General features: G+C 35.4%; 1 protein-coding gene across 1 annotated transcript; it reads right to left on the bottom strand.

The window, feature by feature from the left end:
• Positions 1–287: 287 nt before the first annotated feature.
• uacaa (uveal autoantigen with coiled-coil domains and ankyrin repeats a) lies at positions 288–23,167 on the bottom strand. Its single transcript, XM_073850410.1, has 16 exons — positions 23,022–23,167; positions 21,393–21,520; positions 17,034–17,122; positions 14,303–14,367; positions 12,664–12,721; positions 11,320–11,390; positions 11,087–11,193; positions 9,218–9,399; positions 8,613–8,650; positions 7,818–7,898; positions 7,658–7,685; positions 7,330–7,370; positions 4,085–5,251; positions 3,372–3,500; positions 1,038–1,103; positions 288–926 (listed from the first exon to the last, which is right to left on the bottom strand). Exons 1-16 carry the CDS (start codon positions 23,055–23,057, stop codon positions 855–857), a joined length of 2,358 nt encoding a protein of 785 aa, XP_073706511.1. The 5' UTR covers positions 23,058–23,167; the 3' UTR covers positions 288–854.
• Between the last annotated feature and the right edge of the window lie 183 nt (positions 23,168–23,350).

Here is a 23,350-nt window from a genome sequence, read left to right as displayed (position 1 = left end):
TGAGCGCGCCATTACCATATAAGGAATGAAGACGGATATAAAATTGGACACAAAACTCATTGTTTCGTGGGTATCAATGCGGCAGTTCATAACGTGTTTTACGTGTATCTTTTTTATACCGCTTCAAACAACAAACAGACATTGTCTGCCTTGTGTTCGTTCCAAAATAATAACTATATAAATACAGTATATCTTAGTTGCTAACTATAATAGCCTAACAGCCTACATCAGCAATCTGCCACTCCACTTTTCTACATATGCAAGTCTAGAACTTCACCAAAAACAGCTAGATTTCAATATTTTATACTTTATTTGTGGATTACATTTGGTACAAAAACCAGTGTTAACTTGCACAAGACATTTCATGTTAAAAGGGGAACATATAAAACCTAAATTACACTAAATCTGTTAAAGAATTAGATACTACTATACATCTAGCTATATAACTTTTAAACTTTGCACTGAAAAAAAAAGCATCACAGTTTCCACAAAAATATTAAGCAGCACTGTTAACATTGTTATTACGAAATGTTTTTTGAGAACCAAATCAGCATTTTAAAATGATTTCTGAAGGATCACATGACACTGATCACTGGAGTAATGGCTACTCAAAATTCAGTAGTGGCAATACAAAAAAATGAAAATATTTTTTAATAGAAAATATTTTAAAATGATATAATATTTCACTATATTGCTGTTTTTACTGTATTTTTTATCAAATAAAGGCAGCCTCGGTGAGCATAAGACTTATTTCAAAGACATTAAAAAAATCTTACATACTTCACACCTTTGAGCAGTAGTGTACACACACACAAACACACACATATATTCAGGAACAGCAGCATGATGAATGTTCAACACACACACTCCTCTCTCATTTTGGCAATCTGAAGCAGAGCCACTTTGGCCTCTTCATCCATGTAACCCTGCAAAAGAAAACCACAACTTCTCAAACATAAATGCTAGCATCTTCATGGGTGTACTTTTGAAATTACATTAGATAAGAAAATATTCCTTATACAACAATAAAATGTTACCTGTGCTGCACTGAGCAACCGTGTTCGGTATACTGAAAGTACATGTCTGTAATGTTTCTCACAGTCCTGGCAATAATAAAAAAGAAAATACATTTATAATGCATTTGATTTCCCTTCAGGTTTAAAAAACTACAACGAATAATATATAAACCTGAATTTAACTTAGAAATGCACAATACAGGTCATGAAGTGCTGTTTTGTTGGATTACGGTAAAAGCATTGGGAAAAAAGCAAGATTTTGATGAAAGTTAAGATGTCTCGTCTAGAGAGTGATTCATGTGTAATGCTGTTTTTGTTCACAGTCACTGCAGATTTCTTCTAATACCGCAGGACAATTTTATGCTACTCTGTGGGATTGTAAAAAATTGCTTCTGTTAAGTCTACCAAGGTGAAGACCTCTCCAGCCACCCGTCTCATGGATGTTTCATGTTCACTGATGCCCTTGTTGCTAAGAAACATGCTACTGTAACATATTGCCAGCACATTTCCATCCCCATGGAGCTGAACAAAAGATGTCTGTCTGTGCGAAAGCACAAGAACTCTACTAGCAAACCGAATTTAATTTGGTGAATTTGGATATGCTGTGCTTTATTTTCTCCACAAAGACAGCACAAGCAAAACAATATTCCATAAATGACAAACAATACATAGTTTCACTTTGTATAAATTTGTGCTCCAGATCATTTGTATTATTTTGAACAATATTTTGCAACTGCTGGACTGTACCATGCATTTCTTAATGTAATAGCATTATGAAACCTCCAAATTTAAGTAAATAATTGACCCAAAAATGACAATTCTGTCATAAATTTCTCACTTCATGTTAATTAATTTTTTGTTCCACAAAAGAAAGTCTCATACAGTTGAAGTCAAAAGTTTACACACACATTGCAGACACTGCAAAATGTTAATTATTTTCCTAAAATAAGAGTGATCATACAAAATATATTTTATTTTTTATTTTAGTACTGACCTGAGTAAGATATTTCACATTAAAGACGTTTAGACAAGAGAAAATAATTGTTGAATTTATAAAAATGCCCCCATCCGAAAGTTAACATACAATTTATTCGTAATGCTAATGATCCACAGCTAGGTTTTTTTTTTAGTGATATTTGTCCCTTGTTTATCCTGAACAGTTAAACTGCCAGCTGTTCTTCAGAAAAGTCCTTTAAGTCTCACATATTCTTTGGTTTTTCAGCATTTTTGTGTATTTGAACCCTTTCCAACAATGACTGTATAATTTTGAGTTCCATCTTTTCACTGAGGACAACTGAGGAACTCATATGCAACTATTACAGAAGGTTCAAATATTCACTGATACTCCAGAAGGAAAAACAATGCATTAAGAGCTGGGGGTGAAAACTTTTTGAATGTGAAGATCAGGGTAAATTTAACTTATTTTGTGTTCTGGGGAACATGTAAGTATCTTCTGTAGCTTCTGAAGGGAACCACTAAATAAAAAAAGATGATATTTAGGCAAAATAGCAAAATAGGAAAAATGTACACATCCTCATTACGTTCAAAAGTTTACACCCCTGGCTCTAAATGCATCGTTTTTCCTTCAGAAGCATTAGTAAGCGTTTGAACTATCTGTAATAGTTGCATATAAGTCCCTCAGTTGGATTCAAAAATCATACAGTCATTGTTGTCAAGGGTTCAAATACACAAAAATGCGGAAAAATCTAAGAATCTGTGGGAGCTGATAGACTTTCTGAAGAACAGCGGGCAGTTTAACTGTTCAGAACAAACAAGGAACTCATGAACAACTATCATTAAACAAACAAACAAAAACCCGCAGCTGTGGAACATTCAGGTAACAGCACAGTATTAAGAATCAATTTTGGTAAAATAATTAACATTTTGCAGATTCTGCAAGGTGTATGTAAACGTTTGACTTCAACTGTAGCTTAGAACGAAATGTGTGTGTGTGTGCATGATTTTTCATTTTTTGGATAAAACCTTTACTTACATTTAAAACTGTTCTGTGATTGTTGCATTTTTCTGTGAAACACACAACTCTTTGAAGAATGTTGGTAACCAAACAGTTTAGTTTCCCATTGACATCCACTGTATGGACAAAAAAAATACATTGAATGTCAATGGGAGCCAAAAGTTTTTGGTTAGCAGCATTATGAATTTTATTTTTTTGGGTAGACTATTCCCTTAAGCTTTGGAAACTACACATACTAAAGAATCTTATCACAACCCTATACAATTACTCATTTTGAGCCAGTCTGCACTAGAAGCTCTGAGGTCTCTAGTCCAAGAAAGCATCAACAAAACAGAACCTCAAAGAAATAGCCCCAAAGGATAGAGCAATCAGTAACTAACCTCTAGCTGCTGTTGTAAGCTGTGGACCTGAGCCTGGAGGGAGCTGTCAGACTGTGATGGTTCACAGGAGCTGATGGCCTCTGATATGTTGACCTGAACCAACCTCTGTCCCTCATGCTGCGTTGATGACTAAGACAGAGAACATATGCAATTAAATTTGAACATTTTCTGGAAAAAAAAAAGTCAGCAGGGTTTGCCCTGTACAAAACCTATTCACCTAAGGTGATCCGAGTGTTCTGGTTGGTTGTTAAGGGCTCAACTTAACTACCATGATTGTATGTTTAAATTAGGGATGCACAATATATTGGTACTATGTCAGTTATTGGCTGATATTAAAGATTTTTTTATCATTTATTTTTAGGTAGTGGTTAATATTGACCATTTCTATTATGACAACTCTGAAGATTTTAGCATGGTAATGGATATGACAATCTCAATGCAACAGATTTGCTATGCTGCTGGTTATTGCTGTTGTTTTAGTTTATTGCTGTCTACTGCTGCAAAGCAAGCACAGAAACTTGTTACTTCCAATATATACAAAGACATACTAAGACATACTGCTGCATCACAAACAGAATATATAACAAACCGCAGCAGATCTATACAGGTGGAGCTGGGGAGGTGGAGGGTTTCAGAGCAACTCTGTAAGTACACTGTGAAAAGCTGATGATCTGCAAGAAAAATGAATAATAAAAAATAGAAGTAATAATAACCTTTTCAACTTGATCTTGCAATGTGCTCCCCTGTTCTTCAGTTGTGTTACTTTTGCTTTTCACCGTGGTTCTAGTGACTTCACATTCTGCTCTGTCACTCCCTGTAGAAGAAGATATTTGGTTATGCTGTACTTCACTTGTGCATGGCTGCCTGTGTTCTTCTCTCCGAAAACCTTCATCCTTTATGTTTGAGATGTTCACACTGGCCTGGTTTTGTCGCTTCTTTTCTTCAAGGGCCAGTTTGAGTTGCTCCACCTCTTTCTCTTTTTCCTCCACCAAGGCAACAGGAACAAACTTGGCCTGCAGAGCCTCCTGGATGGTGTCCAGCTCAGTCTTTTGTTCTTGAAGTTCTCTCAGCAGGCTCTGATTCTCCTCTTGTGCACTGTGGTACTTCTGTAGAGCCTCGTCAGCTTTGGTTTCAGCCTGTTGCAGTGCATCTTTGAGTGAGCTAGTTATAACTGTGTGCTCATTCTTGGTAATATAATTCTCCAGATTTTTAGTTGGTTCAGGGGTTTTTGGGGTGAGGTCAGTCATAGTGCTCTTCTCACAAGTGGAGCACCAATCTGATGGAGTCTGAGCTTCTTTAGACAACATCTCAGCTTGCTGTGTCTCCACTTCTGCTAACCTGGTCCTCAGTGTGTTTATTTGCTCTTCTCTGCTAAGCAACTCATGGGAAAGCCGACTGAGTTCCTGCATTAAGGAGCTCTGGTTCTCCTTCTGCTGCTCCACCTCCCTCCTGCTCAGGTTGAGCTCCTTCTGCATCCTTCCCAGTTCGGCTACAGCTGCCTCCCGCTGACCTTTGACCTCTTGGAGCTGAACTCTAAGCTCTTCCACCAAGTGCTCCCTGACGGCAACTAGATGAGCTTGCATCTGTCTCACTCGGGATTCCGAACCAGCCATCCTCCTCTGCACCTCGCCCAGAGCCTCCTCTAGCTCCCACGACCGGTTATGAGCTGCATGCAGAGCTTGCTCGCTGCTTCTCCTCAGTCCTTCATACTCCTGAGCATGCAGAGCCAGAGCCGCATCCAGCCTGTGCACTTCCGCCTCTGCAGCTTCTTGCCTTCTTCGTGAATCTCTTAGTTCTCTCCTAAGGGCCTCCACCTCACCGGGTAATAACTCCATCGGAGCTGATCTCACTGGCACAGGAGCTGACTGTACAGGTCTCACCTGAAAAATTCACAAGGGTCATGATAAAGTAGGAAATACTTTGTCTATTTTAATTCAAATGCAGTAACTGCAGTAGACGTAATATGACTCATGTCAAGTGAGAACATTGCTCTTTAAAGGGAACATTGAATGCAAAATTCACTTTTACATGGTGTTTGCATATAAATGTTTCTTACCACCCTACAATTATATATATATATTTTTTTTAATTCCCAAAAAACCTAAACAGCCTTAATTATCAAGCTGTTTTGAGTTTCTGAGCGGTATGATGTCAGTGGTATGCTATATGTCTCGTAAGCAATTCAGGTGTTTTGTAGTTGGATGTAAAAGTGAACATAAGAGTCTTCATTTTCTTCTGACATCAGAAACACTGAGGTTGATTTGCCACATTCCAGACAACCAGTTATCCATGTTTTTCTAAACTTCTACCCCTGAAAAGGCACTGGAACGGCAGTCAAACCCTTGACTTCCCACCCGTGAACTCGTACTAGATCGATATACTCCCAGTTCCGCACTCTGACGTCACATAGCCCGCAAAACAACAACGGCAGCCCCTACAAATGTGGTGTTTATGCAGTTTGGCATGACTTGCCTGGAACGCTACAAAGTCGTGAGTAATTTTGAGGAATTGTGAGGAATTTTAACCAAAGTATTCTGCAGACATTTCATGAAGACCCTGAACAATCATACCATCTTGTGGAAAATTGACATCCAATGTCCCCTTTAATCTCTTATTATACAAATTCAATTATATTACTTGGTTAACTGCATGAAAATCAATATTATATTGATACATTTGTACTACTACTATTATGTATAAAAATATAGAAAAAAGTTATGAATACTTCTTAAAAATAAAGAAGAAAGTTACGTTCTCTAGAATTTTAATGTATCACAAATACATTTATATTTTTAACTGGAAAACACAAAAAATACTAATTGATTGATAGGTTTAGTTGTGAAGACCTTAATGTAAAATGTAGTTTAATTGCCTTATAAAAGGACAAACTGTGATATCAAGTGATATAAAGGTCACATACTAACTACACAGTTGAGTTCAAAAGTTTACATACACCTTGCAGAATCTGCAAAATGTTAATTATTTTAACAATTATTTAGCATGTCAGTAATCAACTGAATAAGATATTTCACATAAAAGATGTTTATATATAGTCCACAGGAGAAAATAATAGTTGAACTTATAAAAATTACCCTGTTTAAAAGTTTGTTCTTTAGAAAAATCCTTTAGGCCCCCCAATTATTTGGTTTCTTAACATTTTTATGTATTTGAAATCTTTCCAACAGTGACTGTATAATTTTGAGATCCATCTTTTCACACTGAGGACAACTGAGGGACTCATATGCGACTATTACAGAAGGTTCAAACGCTCGCTGATGCTCCAAAAGTAAAAACAATTCATTAAGAGCCAGGGGTGTAAACTTTTGAACAGAATGAAGATATGTCCATTTATTGCCTGAATATCATATTTTTTATCATTTAGTACTGCCCTTCAGAAGCTACAAAAGATACTTAAATGTCCCCAGAAGACAAAATAAGTCAAATTTACCCTGATCTTCAAAATTCAATTCAAGTTTTCTCTTAGTTTGGCTCTTAATGCATCATGTTTCCTTCTGAAGCATCAGTGAGCATTTGAACATTCTGTAATAGCTGCGTATGAGTCCCTCAGTTGTCCTCATTGTGAAAAGATGGATCTCAAAATCATACAGTCATTGTTGGAAAGGGTTCAAATACACAAAAACAGGACTCATTGTTAGGTACCAACACAGTATTAAGAATCAAGTGTGTGTAAACTTTAGGGTTATTTTTATAAATTCAACTATTATTTTTTCTCTTGTGGACTATATGTAACATCTTTTTATGTGAAATATCATAATCAGGTCAGTACTAAATAAAAAAAAAATAACATGCATTTTGCATGATCCCTTTTATTTTGGTAAAATATTTAACATTTTGCAGATTCTTATCTACATCTTGGATGGCCTGAGGGTGAGTACATTTTCATTAAATTTTCATTTTTGGCTGAACACTGCAGATAGAGTCAGGTTAGACAGGGTACCTGTGTAGAATCCAGATTATGACTTTGTTTGGCACCTTTTCCTTCAGGGAACAGAAAACAAGTTTAAAACATTAGAGCCCAGACCTGAAAAGCTTTTGTGATATGACTGATTAGAATCCTGATGTTCTGCCATGATAAAAATAACAAAAATCACACACACACACACACACACACACACACACACACACACACACACACACACACACACACACACACACACACACACACACACACACACACACACACACACACACACACACACACACACACACACACACACACACACACACACACACACACACACACACACACACACATCCCAAGTTACCTTCAGTGGAGTGACTGCCATGTTCCCTCTGTAATTCAGACACAACCCTTTACTGATGACATTCACAACTGATCACAGGACCACAATCAGCTACAGGAGAAGAAAATGACTGCCTGATGGCATAGCATGAATTTATATGTCATCCTTTAAAGAAACTCACAGTTAGTGGCTCTGACAAAGGTTTCTCAGTCTTTACTGATCCTGTTTTGGTCCGGCCAGTCCCCGATGATGGGGCTTTAGCCTGCATTCGTAAAAGAAAAACACTGTGATTATCAAAAACATTGTCCAATCAGATTCAAGATCAAACTACATACATTTTATTATATACATGTTTATCCTTTTTCGCACTGTATAGTGTAGGTACTTCCTTATCTCTACAAAACAATAGAAAAAATAAACCATTCTTTTATTTCATCTTATCAAAAATCTCTTAAAACATGGCCCTCAGAAAGAATCTGTTTTTGTACACACAAGTGAGTGTGAATATGCTTAATAAATTATCTAACAAGTCTCTAATAATAAATTCTAACTCCCAACAGTCAAATTAATGAAACATATCATGTGTATGTAGTAGCAGTAAGAAACTATCATTTTACATATGTATGACTTATTCACATGACCATGAAAATCAGTATTCCTCTCCATCAATAGCTGCAGAGGAACATTACATTTCATCAAATTGATTTCCATCATTGTAGAGAAGGAGACAGCAGCACCAATCATTATCAAGTCGCTGGGTATTAGGATGGCTCTAATTAAAGTGCACTGCGATTAGCATTTAAGACTAGATGGCAGTAAGATCAATAAACAGATGAAGTTAGTTTGAGTGCAGCAAAACGGTGACCTTTTTGTCTGCTGTTAACTGCCTCTCCTGTCTTGGATTATAAATATTTGACTGCGAATATGCATGCAAATGCATTAATCTGTTAAACTGTCAGTTAAATGTCAATATTACCTGTTGGATCTTCTGTGAAACAGTGGCAGTTTCTTTAGCTGAAAGCAAAAGGGAGAGAATGTTTTGTACATGATGTTTCGGTTTCTAATGCACATTTCAGATAAGCATTTGTTGCATTGTATTATCTGGAGATACTGAGTTTAAAAAGTATAAAAATCATCTTTCAGTAACCCAATTGACCTAACAACGAGCAGGCTTATTCTCGAACTTTAAGACGGTTCTTGGAAAAGGAATACAGACCAGACGCCTCTTGAAACTGATTTCCTTTTAGTGTTAGGATCTGAGAAGTTTCTGTGAGCACAGCTGGATCTGAATCTATCAGGCACTTCTCTTAAATGACATGACATTATCCAGAAATGAGAGTGTGCTGGCTGATACGGCAGGTCTAAATTTAAAACTCAACTGACCTGCTACCGCATGAGCAAGTTCAGTAATTTCTACCTGTACGGATAACAAGACCACCATTTTGCAATGCCTTGCTGAAAAAAACAGCCTTGCTGGTCATAAGATTATATGGTGTTCTGTCACAGTGAAACAGCATTTTGTTTCACTTCATACATGTATATTGGTAGAAAATGGGAAACATGTTTGACAAGGAACATTACCTTTAGTTGTTGTTTCCAAGGCATGTTGTACAAGTGTGATCAAGTCTTGTTTCTGACTTAGTCTGGCGTAGTGGTAAGCATCATGGCCATAAAGGTCCACAGCAGAAACATCTGCCTTAGTCTTCAGGAGAATTTCCACTGCTTCTTTACAGGACTTCTCACAAGCTAAGATTAGTGCAGTCCTAGTCAGAATACATAAACATACAGAACATAAAATAAGGAAATAGAACACAGAAACAAAAGATTGATCAGTTGGTATTGCAATATGGTCAATCAAACTGATTATTTCTGCAAAGACTTGAGCTCAACTCACACTCAAACAGTCAGCAATTAAAAAAGTTGTATAATTAACACGAATGACAGACAGCAGGATTATTAAACTGCTATCACTTTAAGAGCTGTCCGGATCTAATATACAGTTACACATTTGTTTTCCTTTTTAGCTGTTTGCTTTCATTTAAGACCTAAATTACTGTGTTTATGATAATACTAAAAAAGATGGCCATTTGGATACATACAAGTTTGTGTATTTAACCGCTCAAGGCTTATAATGCGGCAAAATAGCTCTGCTCAATAGTCAACACTCTATGAGCACCATCTTCAAGTGCATATAGTGAAAATATATATATATTTTTTTGCTGCTGATTTCTTTCAACATCTTAAAATGCCTGCAAACTATACTTTTTCATGATCATGTAGCACAGCAATGTGATGTGAGTGTGTAACCATGATAGAGACCATAGTCCAAAATCTTAACCGGTTGACAAATTTCAGCCAGTTAATTGTGTCTATATTCTAAGCTATATCATTATTTATTTATTATAAAAATCTAATGCTGTTCCTAATGTTATCACACTGAATGAAAACCTACTGACTTTGCTTACACAAAGTAAAAACTTGGATAATTTTTTATATATTTTCTTAAAATTTATTTTATTTTTTTATTTTTTTAATGTTCCTGGTCAAAAATGAAATTAGGTAAAGGTTTTTTAGGACAACACAATGGTTAAGTTAGTTCTGAGTCTGACGTAAAAACTTTGATCATTTTTATGTTATATTTTAGATTTTTCCCCCCACATTGTTACATTTGTGATGTTCCTGGTCAAAAATGAAATTAGGTAAAGTTTTTTTAGGACAACACAAGGGTTAAGTTGGCTCTCACATCCTTATGAAACATTAGAGAGTGTTTGCACGATGCGTCATCAATCGGCCATATTGGCGGCACTGAATGTAAACAATGCTACTCAACCGAACAAAACTTGCATATTTTTTTAATATCTTATTAATACTGCTCGTACATATCTTTACCATTTATTCACTTTATTGTGCCCTTTCCTGCTTACTAAGCCTACTCACTAGTCACTACATTAGATTTAGCAGCTTCCACATGTTTTTTTTTCTGTGGTTTAGACAGCATAAATTAGCAGAACTACATATTCAGTAGTACATTAACTGTGCAATCCATGCTATTGGTTACATTTGTGTATCGCCAATACGGCCACGCATCCGGGTAACTGACCAAGTTGGGACGTAAGTGCAAACCCTGTGTTGATAGAAATGTATTAAATGCTGTTAAATAATAAATACAAGTATATCGTTAAGCTTCAATGCTGCTTTCTGCATTGTGTACAAATGTAGACCACTTAAATGTAGAAGATAGGTTTCTTAAGGACACTGGTGCAATGCAGCTGGGATGACCTGGGATGGCCTTTTTCATATTAGGCTGCAAGCTGATTCACATCAGTATACAAACTGGAACTGAATATAAATATGCATTTGTATTCTTCTGGCACTTTGGTAATACATATTTAATTTTTACAAATGTTCTATGCATCATTATTAATACAGAACAAAATCTGATCATTTTACTTGTTTTGCTTGTCTCGAAGAACAGTGCGTGCTCCATATTGCACGAGCATCTGGCACGCTCCCGGTTGGTTCATCTTAGCGGCAAGCAACAAAGGCGATCTCCCATCCTAAAAAAAGTACCAAAAACCAATGCAAAATACATTGCAACACATTAGTTTCAATTTTAAAACCTATTCTTTCTCACATAGCATCTTACACATGCAAAGTGCTGTTTCAAAACCTATTTTACTTACTGCATCGACAGCATCAACAGATGCACCGCTGTCACAGAGCATTTTGATGGCAGTTTTGCATCCTACATATGCTGAAAAACAATCACAAGACGTTATAATTTTCTGATCAAACCTGACAGCTAGACACTATATCCAGCCTTGATGCATCATCATGCAGTGGTTATAATTAAAGATCTGCGCAAAAGAATAACAACAATAAATCTGACACACACCCAAAATGCAAAGAAGAAAACTAAAAGAACTCTTTGTCAAGAGCCTAGTTTGTGGTTCGTTTTGTAGGCTTGTCATTTGCTTCTTGCATTAGGATCCTAAAACGTGCACATACTACTGCACAGAGTTTCAAATCTAAGAGTACTTTTAATTACTTTAAAATGCTAACATACCAAACATCTGCAGTTTAACAATACAGCGTGGCTGTTATATCATGAAAATCTGACTTTTTCGGTGTTGAAGTGCTATAATCGGGTCCCCAGTGCATCTACCAACCCAGAAAACGTATAAATGGACAACTCAGGAATTTTGTTTTGGTAAGCCTTTCTCTGCTTATGCTTATGCAAGTGGATGTATTTATTTATTTACAGTATATTACTGTGCTGCCACACAGATTTAATATAATCATCTGATTTCTTTCTCAGCTGTCTTCCTTCAAAGACATATCTGACTGTTTCTTTAACACAAACTTGTGTATATTTGACAGTCTAAGTGCAATAAGACATAAAAGAGAACTTCGTATAGTAATCACATGCTGTGCGACAGCTGCTTTCTGTGTGCGTTTAGAAAACCTTATATCAGAAGTTTACACTAATATGGCTTTAAAATGCATGATTTTAGCACGATAGATGTGATAACCAAATCCATACAGATTTTTTTTTATCAAAGTATCTAAGGTATGAGCTGTAAAGGCACAGTCCTATTCTGTAAAAGGGCTTGGACGTAACAGCTCATTTGCATTTAAAAAGGCATGCATGGAAACAGCGTGTTTCTGCTTCCACTCAAAATTGGCATTTTCAAAATTATATAAAAAACGAACCATGGGGTGTTTTTCAGCTGAAACTTCACAGACACATTCTGGGGACACCTGAGACTTATATTACATATTGTAAAAAGGGGCATAATAGGTCTCCTTTAAAATGTACTGCTGCTGCGCAGTTGTTGATAAAGGATGTTATATTAACTATACACAGTTTTAAATTAAATCCACTATTAAAAAAAGAAAAATACAAATAATAAAATATTTGTCATGTTATTATTCTATTTTATTAAGATCCCTTTAATGAGTAGATCTAATATTTTCAATTAAAATACAATTTTGTCATATCTTAAAAGCAAAAAAAATCCATATACCTGCATCATGCAAAGCTGTACGGCCCTTCAGGTCTGTGCTGTCAACAGGACATTTACACTGTTGTAAAAGAAAGCAATTATTAATTATTACACAAGTAATATACATTTTACATCTAAATAAAATGTTTTTTTAAACCTTAAATATTTTTTTAAAGGGTTAGTTCACCCAAAAATGAAAATTTTGTCATTAATTACTCACTCTCATACCATTCCAAACTCGTAAGACCTTATTTCATCTTCAGCACACAAATTAAGATATTTTTGATGAAATCCGAGAGATTTCTGACCCTCCATAGACAGCAAGGGTCCTTGTATGTTCAAGGTCCAGAAAGGTAACAAGAACATTGACAAAAAGTCCATGTGATATCAGTGGTTTGTAATTTTCTGAAGCTATGAGAAAACTTTTTCGTGTGCAAAAAAATTAAAAAATAAAATAGTTTATTCTCCAATATGGTGCTAGGGTGATGCAAAGGAGAAGAATGGTTAAATAAAGTTGTTATTTTTGTTTGGGTTTTTTTTTGCTCACAAAAAGTATTCTTTTAGCTAATGACATGATGGTGAGTAATTCAGACAGAATTTTCATTTTTGGGTGAACTATCCCTTTCACAGCTTAAGTTAAATGCTCAGTAAATAAGCTAAGAAACTGAGGCAAGAAAGTATATGTGACACTGGACCACAAAACCAAAGCTTTCCACTGATGTATGGTTTGTTATGATAGGACAATATTTGTCTGACATGCAACTATTTGAAAATCTGGAATCTGAGGGTGCAAAATAAAATCTTTAAAGTTGTCCAAATTAAGTTCTTAGTAATGCATATTACTAATCAAAAATTAAGTTTTGATATATTTATGGTAGCAAATTTACAAAATATCTTCTAGGAACATGATCTTTACTTAATACCCTAATAATTTTTAGCACAAAAGAAAAATTGATCATTTTGACCCATACAGTGTATTTTTGGCTATTGCTACAAATCTACCAGCGCTACTTAAGACTGGTTTTGTGGTCATGCATGCAAATGTACATTTGGAATTTGGCACAATCATCGGATTATATGTGATTAAGCTGGTATGTCTTTCGATGCTTTCTGGCACATAGGGTGTATTTCATTTTCTTTCTACTTCTTTTAATATTTCACATTGTTCACCGTTTAAATCATTTTGTTTTTGCTACTTTGATCCAATTGACTGCCCACTGAACCTCATTTGCATTCATTACCTTAGTTTTCCCTAGAATTTAATTATTGCCATATTCACAACAAAGCCTTACTAAAGAGAATTCATATTTTCATACCGGATAACACACCTCACAATATTAACGGTGCATTTATAAGCAAAGGAATTGTTGCTATGATACAAAAATGAAAAGTAAATTGCTCCGGCCCTGCCTTAAGCGCACAGCTTTATGTGGAGATCAAAGGCAAAAGAAAGTCCGGAGAAAGAACAAACCATATAAACAAGAGCTTCAAACATTAAACACAAAACTCAGAGGGTAGGGAAAGAAAAGAAAGGACTGAGCACTCTTTGGCAGAGTTATCGCTAAAGGGGCTGGTTACGTTAGCGCTGTGACATTCCAATGTGGTTTCTCATTAGTCATTCTTCCTGTGATTGTTACTGGAGGAACGCAGTGGACGGTACCTGCAGTAGCTTCTGCACACACATGGAATGACCGCCTGCTGCAGCCAGATGCAAAGCTGTTTTACCTGGAGAGAAGAACAAAAATGACATTTACAACCAAACATACAGTTACCTAATAAATTTTGTTGTGAATGTTTTTCATAAACTGATTGGTCCCTTTTTTGCTGTAATGGCAGAGGCAGCTGCATGAACTTTACAAGTCTGTTCAAAGCCTGATAATGATATTCTCCAGCATGATTTAAATTTCACAAATTTGCTTATTTAATAGTTTGATTAGCAATAGTGCAGAATCCCATTCATTTTAAGTCATAACGTTTGTTTATTTGACATTTTTAAAAAATATTTCCCGGACCCATTTAAAGTCCCCATGAAATTAAATTTAAGTTTTTTTAGTATGAATGTGTTAGCCTTAAGGTTATCTATAAGCTAGTGTGCTCTAAAACACTGACAAAATTCACATTTACAAGATATAAGCATTCAAAACTTACAGTCTCTAACATCCGCCGGTATGGATGAACAATTTTGATGACATTCAGCTTCTCATCTAACTTTCTGTCCAATCAAATGCTCTCTAGAATCTGAAGCGTCCCGCACCATACACTATAAATAGAGATGCTGAAGCTGCAGCTGAAATAGGTCACTTGTTCACAGAGTTAATATTTTCTGTACAGCGCATGGCATGCAGTACACAATATAGTCAAGATTATTTATACAGTGCTTTTTACAATACAAGTTGTGTCAAAGCAACCTTACAGTATTAAAATAGCTCAATAGTGTGTCAATAATGCAAAAGTTCCATGATAAGGAATATATATAGGGGATAAGGAAAGATTTAGACAGTGTAAATATGCATTCCATTGGGGTGAAAGAAGACTGGTTTTGCGCTGTGTCTAACGAACTGCCGCAGCGCACACTCTGGACCTTTAAAGGTTCACTAAGTGCTTTGCAACAATTTTAGCGTTATTCTGTGTTGACATACTTTCAACTGAATCAGGAAGACAGGGTGGGACATATCAAGCAGTCCCACTCCCTTTTTTTAAATAGCCAACAGCGTTTCATATAAAGGTGCCATAGAATGCATTGATACAATATTTTAAATTGTTCTCTGATATCTACATAGAAGGTATATGGCTTAGGTAAGGGCAAAAATTCTCCAGAAATGGTCAATTTACAAGCCTAGGATTTGTCCCTAGAATGAAATGGTCTGTTATTACCTTATTTGGAAGGTTTATGAATAATAATGACGAGCTCTGCTCCGATTGGCTGTTTCACAGAGCGGCTCATTTCAGTAGCTCACACAGCCAGAAGGAAACACATGGAAGAAAATATATATTTAATCATGGAGCTCGAGCCGCTGTTAATATGCGGGGCCGTTTTGAATGCGTGATCACTTTTTACTTTCACTTTGCAGATTTGCGCATCCGTTTAATGTTATACTACAGCGGCAGTACTTACCACACATTTGACAAGTTTAGATGCTTGTCAGTGGTGCTCAGGATCTGCAAATCATTCGCCATCGTCTGCGCAGTCATCTCTCCTTACTCTGTTTATGTGGTAAGTCAAATCTTATGTACTGCAATGTAACAGGCTACCACTAACAAGAAGCTAACCATGACCATTTAGTGGCTCGCGTTATTTTATTAGAACATGTTATCTGTTTTCTGTGCCTTTCTGAGTACAGACACCAACCCATCCATGCACTTAACATCTCCTGCACAACCTGGAACATAACATTTATTTCCGTGATCTGCCATTTTCGCTATTGTCCTTGCTTTGTTTTTTGTTTTGTTTTTTCACAATAGCCTACCTGCAGAACTTCTGATGATTCGGCTATGCAAATGTTGGGGGTGTAACTACTATGTCCCGACTATAACGTCACAGTTGGTGTTAAGTTAGGACTGGCCTCTTTTTAGTGGTCTTTTGCAAACACCAGATTTATATAAGAAGGGGGAAACGATGGTGTTTGAGACTCACTGTATGTCATGTCCATGTACAGAACTGTTATTATTCAACTATGCCAAGGCAAATACAGTTTTCCATTCTATGGCACCTTTAAATCAAAGCTTAAGCCAGAGCCATTGAGCTCAGAAAAATTGCTTTTGACAAAGTATAATAGCCACAATCTCATTTATATCACTATAAAATATAACATTCTGTGTAGAATTAAAATAGGTCTGAGACGTTTTGTGGTCTGCCCCGATTCGCACATATGATCTGCTACGTGCGATCGTCTCTCTAGACCGGAGCAGACTGTGTGCACGCTGCAGCGGTTTGCGTGACACAACGCAAAATCGACTTTATTCACCCCAATGGAAAGCATATTTATACTGTCTGAATTGTTCCATATCCCCTATATAGTGCACTACATGCCATTCATCGTACAGAAAATACTAATTCTGTCAACAAGTGACCAATTTCAGTCACAGCTTCAACGTCTACTTATAGTGTAAGCTTTGGATTCTAGAGAGCATTTGATTGGACAGAAGGTTTGATGAGAAGCTGAAGATGATGTCATCAAAATCATTGATCCATACTGGTGGAAATTAGAGACCAAGTCTTGAATGCTTATAACTTGTAAATGCAAATTTTGTCATTTTTTTTGTTTGGAGCACACTAGCTTATAGAAACCTTAAGGCATATTCATACTAAAAGCAAAAAACGTCCATTTTTATTTCATGGGGACTTTAAAATATGCATTTTTATATGAGTATGCAAAGACAAGAAGTCTTACCGGCAGAATCTACGGCCTTCACATTGACACCGTTATCCAGGAAAGCATTTAGACTATTGACGAGACCTTTGCCAGCAGCAACATGAAACCTTAAAAAAAAAAATATATATATATATATATACAGGTAAATGTATAAGACATAAGCATAATTACCACCAATAGCTGTCACAATGTTCTATAAATACAACATGAATAATGTATATGTACTGTATATATTCAGACAATTAATATTATCATACTTTTATGAAAAAGCAACATATAGCTTATTTTACCATTTATATAAGAATGTATTAAGAGCCAAGAAACATGAAAAGAAGCATGCAACAACAAGGCAGCCTAGGCCTGTTTCAACAGAAAATAGACCCAGCCACTCCTTGAGACTAGTAACAAAGCAGACATGAGACATCAGTGTTTATTAGATCTCCAAGACTGTTGGTTTTTGAAATGTGAAATAGGTAGAGGACAAAAGAAGGATCAGCAAGATGTAGGAGTGGATATAAACACTTTATGTAACAACATTCAATCTATTTAAAAAGCAATGAAAATCAAATGCATGAACTAAAATAAAAAATAATTGAAACTTTTCTTTATTCCATCAAAGCAAGGTTGAGGGGAGGACATGAGTTTATCTGACAGAAAAACGTTAGAAAGTAGAAAATATCTAACAAAAACAGGAGATGACTGAAATCCTGTCATAGGCCTGACACACCTAATACATAACAACCTCTTTAAAAACAGCTGACCCGAAGAGATAAAAAGAAGAAAAATAGGAAAATTACAGGCTGCATGTAACACTGCACACCATGTTTAATACTCTCCCATAAACATATTATAACCAGAGCACTGCTGAGCTACACATTTATGATTTAGTTAAACGCCTATGTGGTTAGAAAGATTTACAATATGATGATGATTTGTTTGCTCTGCAGAACAACCTTTCTGCTTCCCACGTTTCTTTGTTTCTCGGCTTATGAACCTTTTTTATGCCTTGCATGGCTCCATTGTATATGGGAAGTGATGTGATGGGCAACCATCTAACTAGTCAGGTATGAAAAATGAGACACTTATTAAACCTTGTAATTACTTTTTTCTTTCATTTTGAATTTTTTTTAATTAAAATTATAATAAAAACAGAACTTTTTCTATTAATTTTATTCTATCTGTGAAACAAGCAGAGAGGATGGACTAACTAACTGTTTTAGTGCCATATAAAAAGGTTAAATAATACAATTACAAGATTAAATTTATATTATTTTAAAAATGTCAACATTTTGAGAATAAACTAATAGCAAAAGAAGAATAAAAAATGCGAATAAAGTCAAAATTGAGAGAATAAAGTCTTAGAATTTTGAGATTTAAAGTCACAATATTTTAAGAAATAGTTTAAAATTACCAGAACAAAGTTGTAGTAACACAAGAATAACATCGAAGCAGTATGGAAAAGAAAGCTGCAAAGCAAATCATTCACAGAAAACAAGTCCAGACAAGGTGAGGGGACCAGAAAACGACATATTGAGAGTTTATTTTCATAAAAAGAAAACTTTATACATTTCAGCTTGATTCTGAAAAAGTACACTACCAGTCAAAAGTTTTTGAACAGTAAGATTTTTAATGTTTTTGAAAAAAAAAGTCTCTTCTGCTCACCAAGACTGCATTTATTTGACCCAAAATACAGTAAAAGTAGTAATATTTTAAAATAAAATGTTTTTACTACTTAAAATAACTGCTTTCTATTTGAATATATTTTAAAATGTAATTTATTCTCATGACCAAAGCTATTTTGAGCATGAGTCTTCAGATCCTTCAGAAATCATTCTAATATGCTGAATTGCTGTTCAAGAAACAATTTTTATTATTATTATCAATATGTATAACAGTTGAGTACGTTTTTTCAGGATTCTTTAATGAATAGAAATATCTAAAGATCAGCATTTATCTGAAATAAGCTTTTGTAACATTATACTGATAGAATGATAGAAACATAAAATGATAGAGTACTTTTATTTAGCAAGGATGCTTTAAATTGATCAAAAGATGATAAAGACATTGATAATGTTACAAAAGATTTCTATTTCAGATAAACGCTGTTCTTCTGAACTTTCTATTCATCAAGGAAACCTGAAAAAAGTCTACTCAGCAGTTTTCAACATAATAATAACAAATGACTTGGAAATTACAGGAATAAATGTATTCAAATAGAAAACAGGTATTTTAAATAGCAAAAAATATTTCAGAATTGTACTGTTTTTGCTCTACTTTGGATCAAATCAATGCAGGCTTGGTGAGCAGAAGAGGCTTTAAAAAACAATAAAAACTTACCGTTTAAAAACTTTTGACTGGTAGCATGTATCTACACTGATCAGACCTCTTTGACGTTAACATTTATTTGTGTGCTTTGTTTATCTTTCTTCACGCTTACAAAACCATACTAGTAGCATTTATCACCACAAGTGTGTGGCAGGCCCATAGAGGAAAGATCTCATTACCGATTGTGGAAGAAGTACCACAGCTTTGTCAATTATACAATAAAGGAATACAGAACTGTGCACAAAGCAAACAGGGCATTCCAGATAGCTTATCCTTGAGAGTAAAATGTAAAAAGAGTAAACCAATGCAGAAGTGGGATTTAAATAGCATTAAGAGTGAAATTGCTTCAAAATGTGTTTAGGTTAGCGTGCATGTGCCAGTCATGATCCAGGCCATTCTAATGCAAAAGAAGAAAAACACCACAAAACTTGAGTGCTACAGACTCCCTACTTCTCATTCAGAAGCAGCTACTGGAAATAAATTCAACAACAATCAGGGCATTGTGCATTGCAGGGGAGGATGAGGGCACGAAAAATAGGGCTATCAAAATCCCTTCCCTCATTCCCTGGCTGGACATTTGCACTTTTATTAAAAAGCTATCTTTTGTGGCAAGAGACAAGTGATGAGATGCATATAGCAGAAGTGAGCACAGGAGTCCCAGCAGGAAGGAAAGAGATGTGTTTTTGAGATTCGCCTCAAATCAAAGATTGCAAGACCACTTGATCCCAGAGCCCTTCAGAGAGGGGTTCGTTTCCACTTCAAAACATAGTGTGGGAATGAGCTCAGCAGTGCACAGAACCACAGAGGATGCTGACTGACTGTATAATGAGTTGTCTTTGCAAAAATGTGATGTCAGTCAATTTTGTTACCTACAGATTATACTTACACTGCCAGTCAAAAGTTTTTGAACAGTAAGATTTTTAATGTTTTTTAAAGACGTCTCTTCTGCTTACCAAGCCTGCATTCATTTGATCCAAAGTACAGCAAACACAGAACAATTTTGAAAAAATTTTTTTACTATTTACTAACTTTTTTCTATTTGAATATATTTCAAAGCCTAAAGGAAGACTCCACTTTTTTTGGAAATAGGCTCATTCTCCAACTTAATAAGTTAATAAGTTGAGTTTTACCATTCTGAAATCCATTCAGTCGTTCTCCTGTTCTGGCGATATCACTTTTAGCATAGATCAGCATAGATCATTGAATCCTATTACACCAATAGCATCGCATTCAAAAATGACCAACGAGTTTCGATATTTGTCCTATTTAAAACTTGACTCTTCTGTAGTTATATCGTGTACTAATACCAGCAGAAAATGTAAAGCTAATATAACTACAGAAGAGAAAAGTTTTAAATAGTCGAATATCGAAACTCGTTGGTCATTTTTGAACGCGATGCTATTGGTCTCACAGGATTCAATGATCTATGCTAAGCTATGTTAAAAGTGATATCGCCAGAACAGGAGAACGGCTGAATGGATTTCAAAACGGGAAAAATCAACTTATTAACTCGGGGGGCATATTCCCAAAAAAAGTGGAGTGTTCCTTTAATTTTAGCATCATTACTCCAGTCACATGATCCTTCAGAAATCATTCTAATATTCTGATTTGCTGCTCAAAAAACATTTATTATTATTATTATGTTGAAAACAGAAGAATTTCTATTCATCAAAGAATGATTTCTAAAGGATCATGTGACATTGAAGACTGTAGTGATGCTGCTGAAAATTTAGCTTTGATCACTGAAATAAATTACATTAATATATTCATATAGAAAGAAGTTATTGTAAATAGTAAAAATATTTCACAATTTTACTGCTTTTGCTGTATTTGGGATCAAATAAATGCAGGTTTGGTGAGCAGAAGAGAATTCTTAAAAAAAAAAAAAAAACATTAAAAAATCTTACAGTTCAAAAACTTTTGACTGGTAGTGTACATGGGAAATTATTATCAGTAAAGTTTGAGTAAAGAGCATGAAATACTGCACTCTGTTCAGTGGACAATATTTTTCAACATCACATAAGAGGGAGGTCATTTGAAAGTAGCACTTACGAAGAATGGCCCTCTGGGTCTAGTTTGGTCGGACTGGTTCCTTTCTTGAGTGTGGCTGTGAGTTTCTCTATATCTCCATTCTCTGCTGCCTTCATCAGACGCTCATCATACTTTCCCCATTCTGTACTCTGAGATTATGACAAATACATAAAAAAACACATCAGCTTCACAACCTATTGCAGCTCTACAGATGCATCACTTGACATATAATCATATTTGTCATTGCCTGTTCGGCCCTGCTAATAAACATTTCCTTTGTTTTAATTTAAGTCAAGTAAAGTCACCTTTATTTATATAGCACTTTTAACTTGTAAAAGCAGCTTTAAAGTATTAAATAGGAAAATAGTGTGTAATAATGCAAAAATAGTGTGTAATAAAGCAAAAATGTAACAAAAACTTTTTTGTTTCTATGTTTAAGAGAAACAAATCAACAGTTTTAATGTGAAACCTATGTTAAAATTCATTAAGCAGCACATACATTTAACAATATGATATCCTTCCTCCTGAAATAACATAATGTTACTAAGCAAAATATATATGGTAAGCATGTCTACTATATTGCAAAATATAGCAGCCTGGAAAGCTGTATTGACCAATCAGCATTCAGAACTAGAACTATTCTTTTTATTATGTAATTTATGCCAAGGTGATGCTGAATTCTTGATTTTGATTGGCTGACAGAGTCAGACATTCTAATCTGTCTATAATTTACAATAACTGCACTATTAAGTAGTTGTAGGTTTGTTGGCCAAATTCCAATTCCATATGTGACCCTGAACGACAAAACCAGTCTTAGGTAGCACTGATATATTGGTAACAATAGCCAACAATACATTGGGTATATATGGGTCAAAGTAAAGATCATGTTCCATGAAAATATTTTGTAAATTTCCTACCGTAAATATATCAAAATTTATTTTCTTGATTAGTAATATGTATTGCTAAGAACTTCATTTAGAGAACTTAAAGGCGATTTTCTCAGTAGGCTATTTTGATTTTTTTGCACCCTCAGATTCCAGATTTCCAAAATAGTTGTATCTCGGCCAATATTGTGCTATCCTAACAAACCTACCTCTGATAGATAAATGGAAAGCTTATTTAATCAGCTTTCAGATGATGTATAAATCTCATTTATATATATATATATATATATATATATATATATACCTTTATGTATGGTTTTGTGGTCCAGGGTCACATATCGCCTTATATTCTACCACAGCAAAGTAACCAGAAATAAAATTACAAACAATACCTGTGACATGTTTTTTACAGTTGTATTTACGTTTTGCAACAACACAGTAAACAATCTCAGCTTGTCTCACTCACTTCAAGTTGTCCTAGACAGTCAACAGTGTAAACCACAGTGATAAAATCAACTACTGTCGCGTAATTTCGGAAGATACGATAAACAAGTCGGAAGAGTACGGTCCTTATCGCTTAAGCCATAAACATAATTCATTTCTGGCGTTCAGCAAAATAATATGCAATTTACAGTGCAACAACGCTCGGACTGACCACCCACAGCCCCACACACGCTGAAATTCAGGACATGTTATGGGCTTGGTCCAAAGTCTTGACAAGCTTTGCGAAATAGTAAAACTTGTATCTAATGTCACTAATGTTTACCTCGTTTTTCTTAAGTCGTTGCTTTAAACTTTTCATAGCTCCAGTGTAACAGTAACTAAGCTCAGTGCACTTGTCCAGATGTCCAAATTTGCGTCTCTTGTCAAAGTTTGCCTGCAAACTTCATTCCACCACCTCGGTTACAAAGGTTCAGGCTCTATTGAGACCTGACGCACTCCCATGAACCAATCGTCAGGAAAACTGTGTAACAATGAGCCAATCGGCGTGCACTGGGAGTCTCCGTATGAAGGTCATACCGTGAAAAGCTGATTCACATGATTTGTGGGCTACGGATTCCAGAGACTCTATAGATGCCTTCAAAACCAGCTCGA

The sequence above is a fragment of the Garra rufa genome, chromosome 11 (genome assembly GCF_049309525.1).
Source record: "Garra rufa chromosome 11, GarRuf1.0, whole genome shotgun sequence".
Classification (NCBI taxonomy): domain Eukaryota; kingdom Metazoa; phylum Chordata; class Actinopteri; order Cypriniformes; family Cyprinidae; genus Garra; species Garra rufa.
Note: the sequence above shows the minus strand (reverse complement) of the source record. Positions and strands in the feature narration are given on the sequence as shown.

Excerpts from the sequence above, each read along its gene's own strand:
- uacaa (XM_073850410.1), bottom strand. The coding sequence starts at position 23,057 with ATGAAAAGTTTAAAGCAACGACTTAAGAAAAACGAG. Across the intron at positions 17,123-21,392 it reads GACCCAGAGGGCCATTCTTC|GTTTCATGTTGCTGCTGGCA; the intron begins GTAAGTGCTACT and ends TTTTTTTTTAAG. Across the intron at positions 7,899-8,612 it reads TTTCACAGAAGATCCAACAG|GCTAAAGCCCCATCATCGGG; the intron begins GTAATATTGACA and ends TTACGAATGCAG.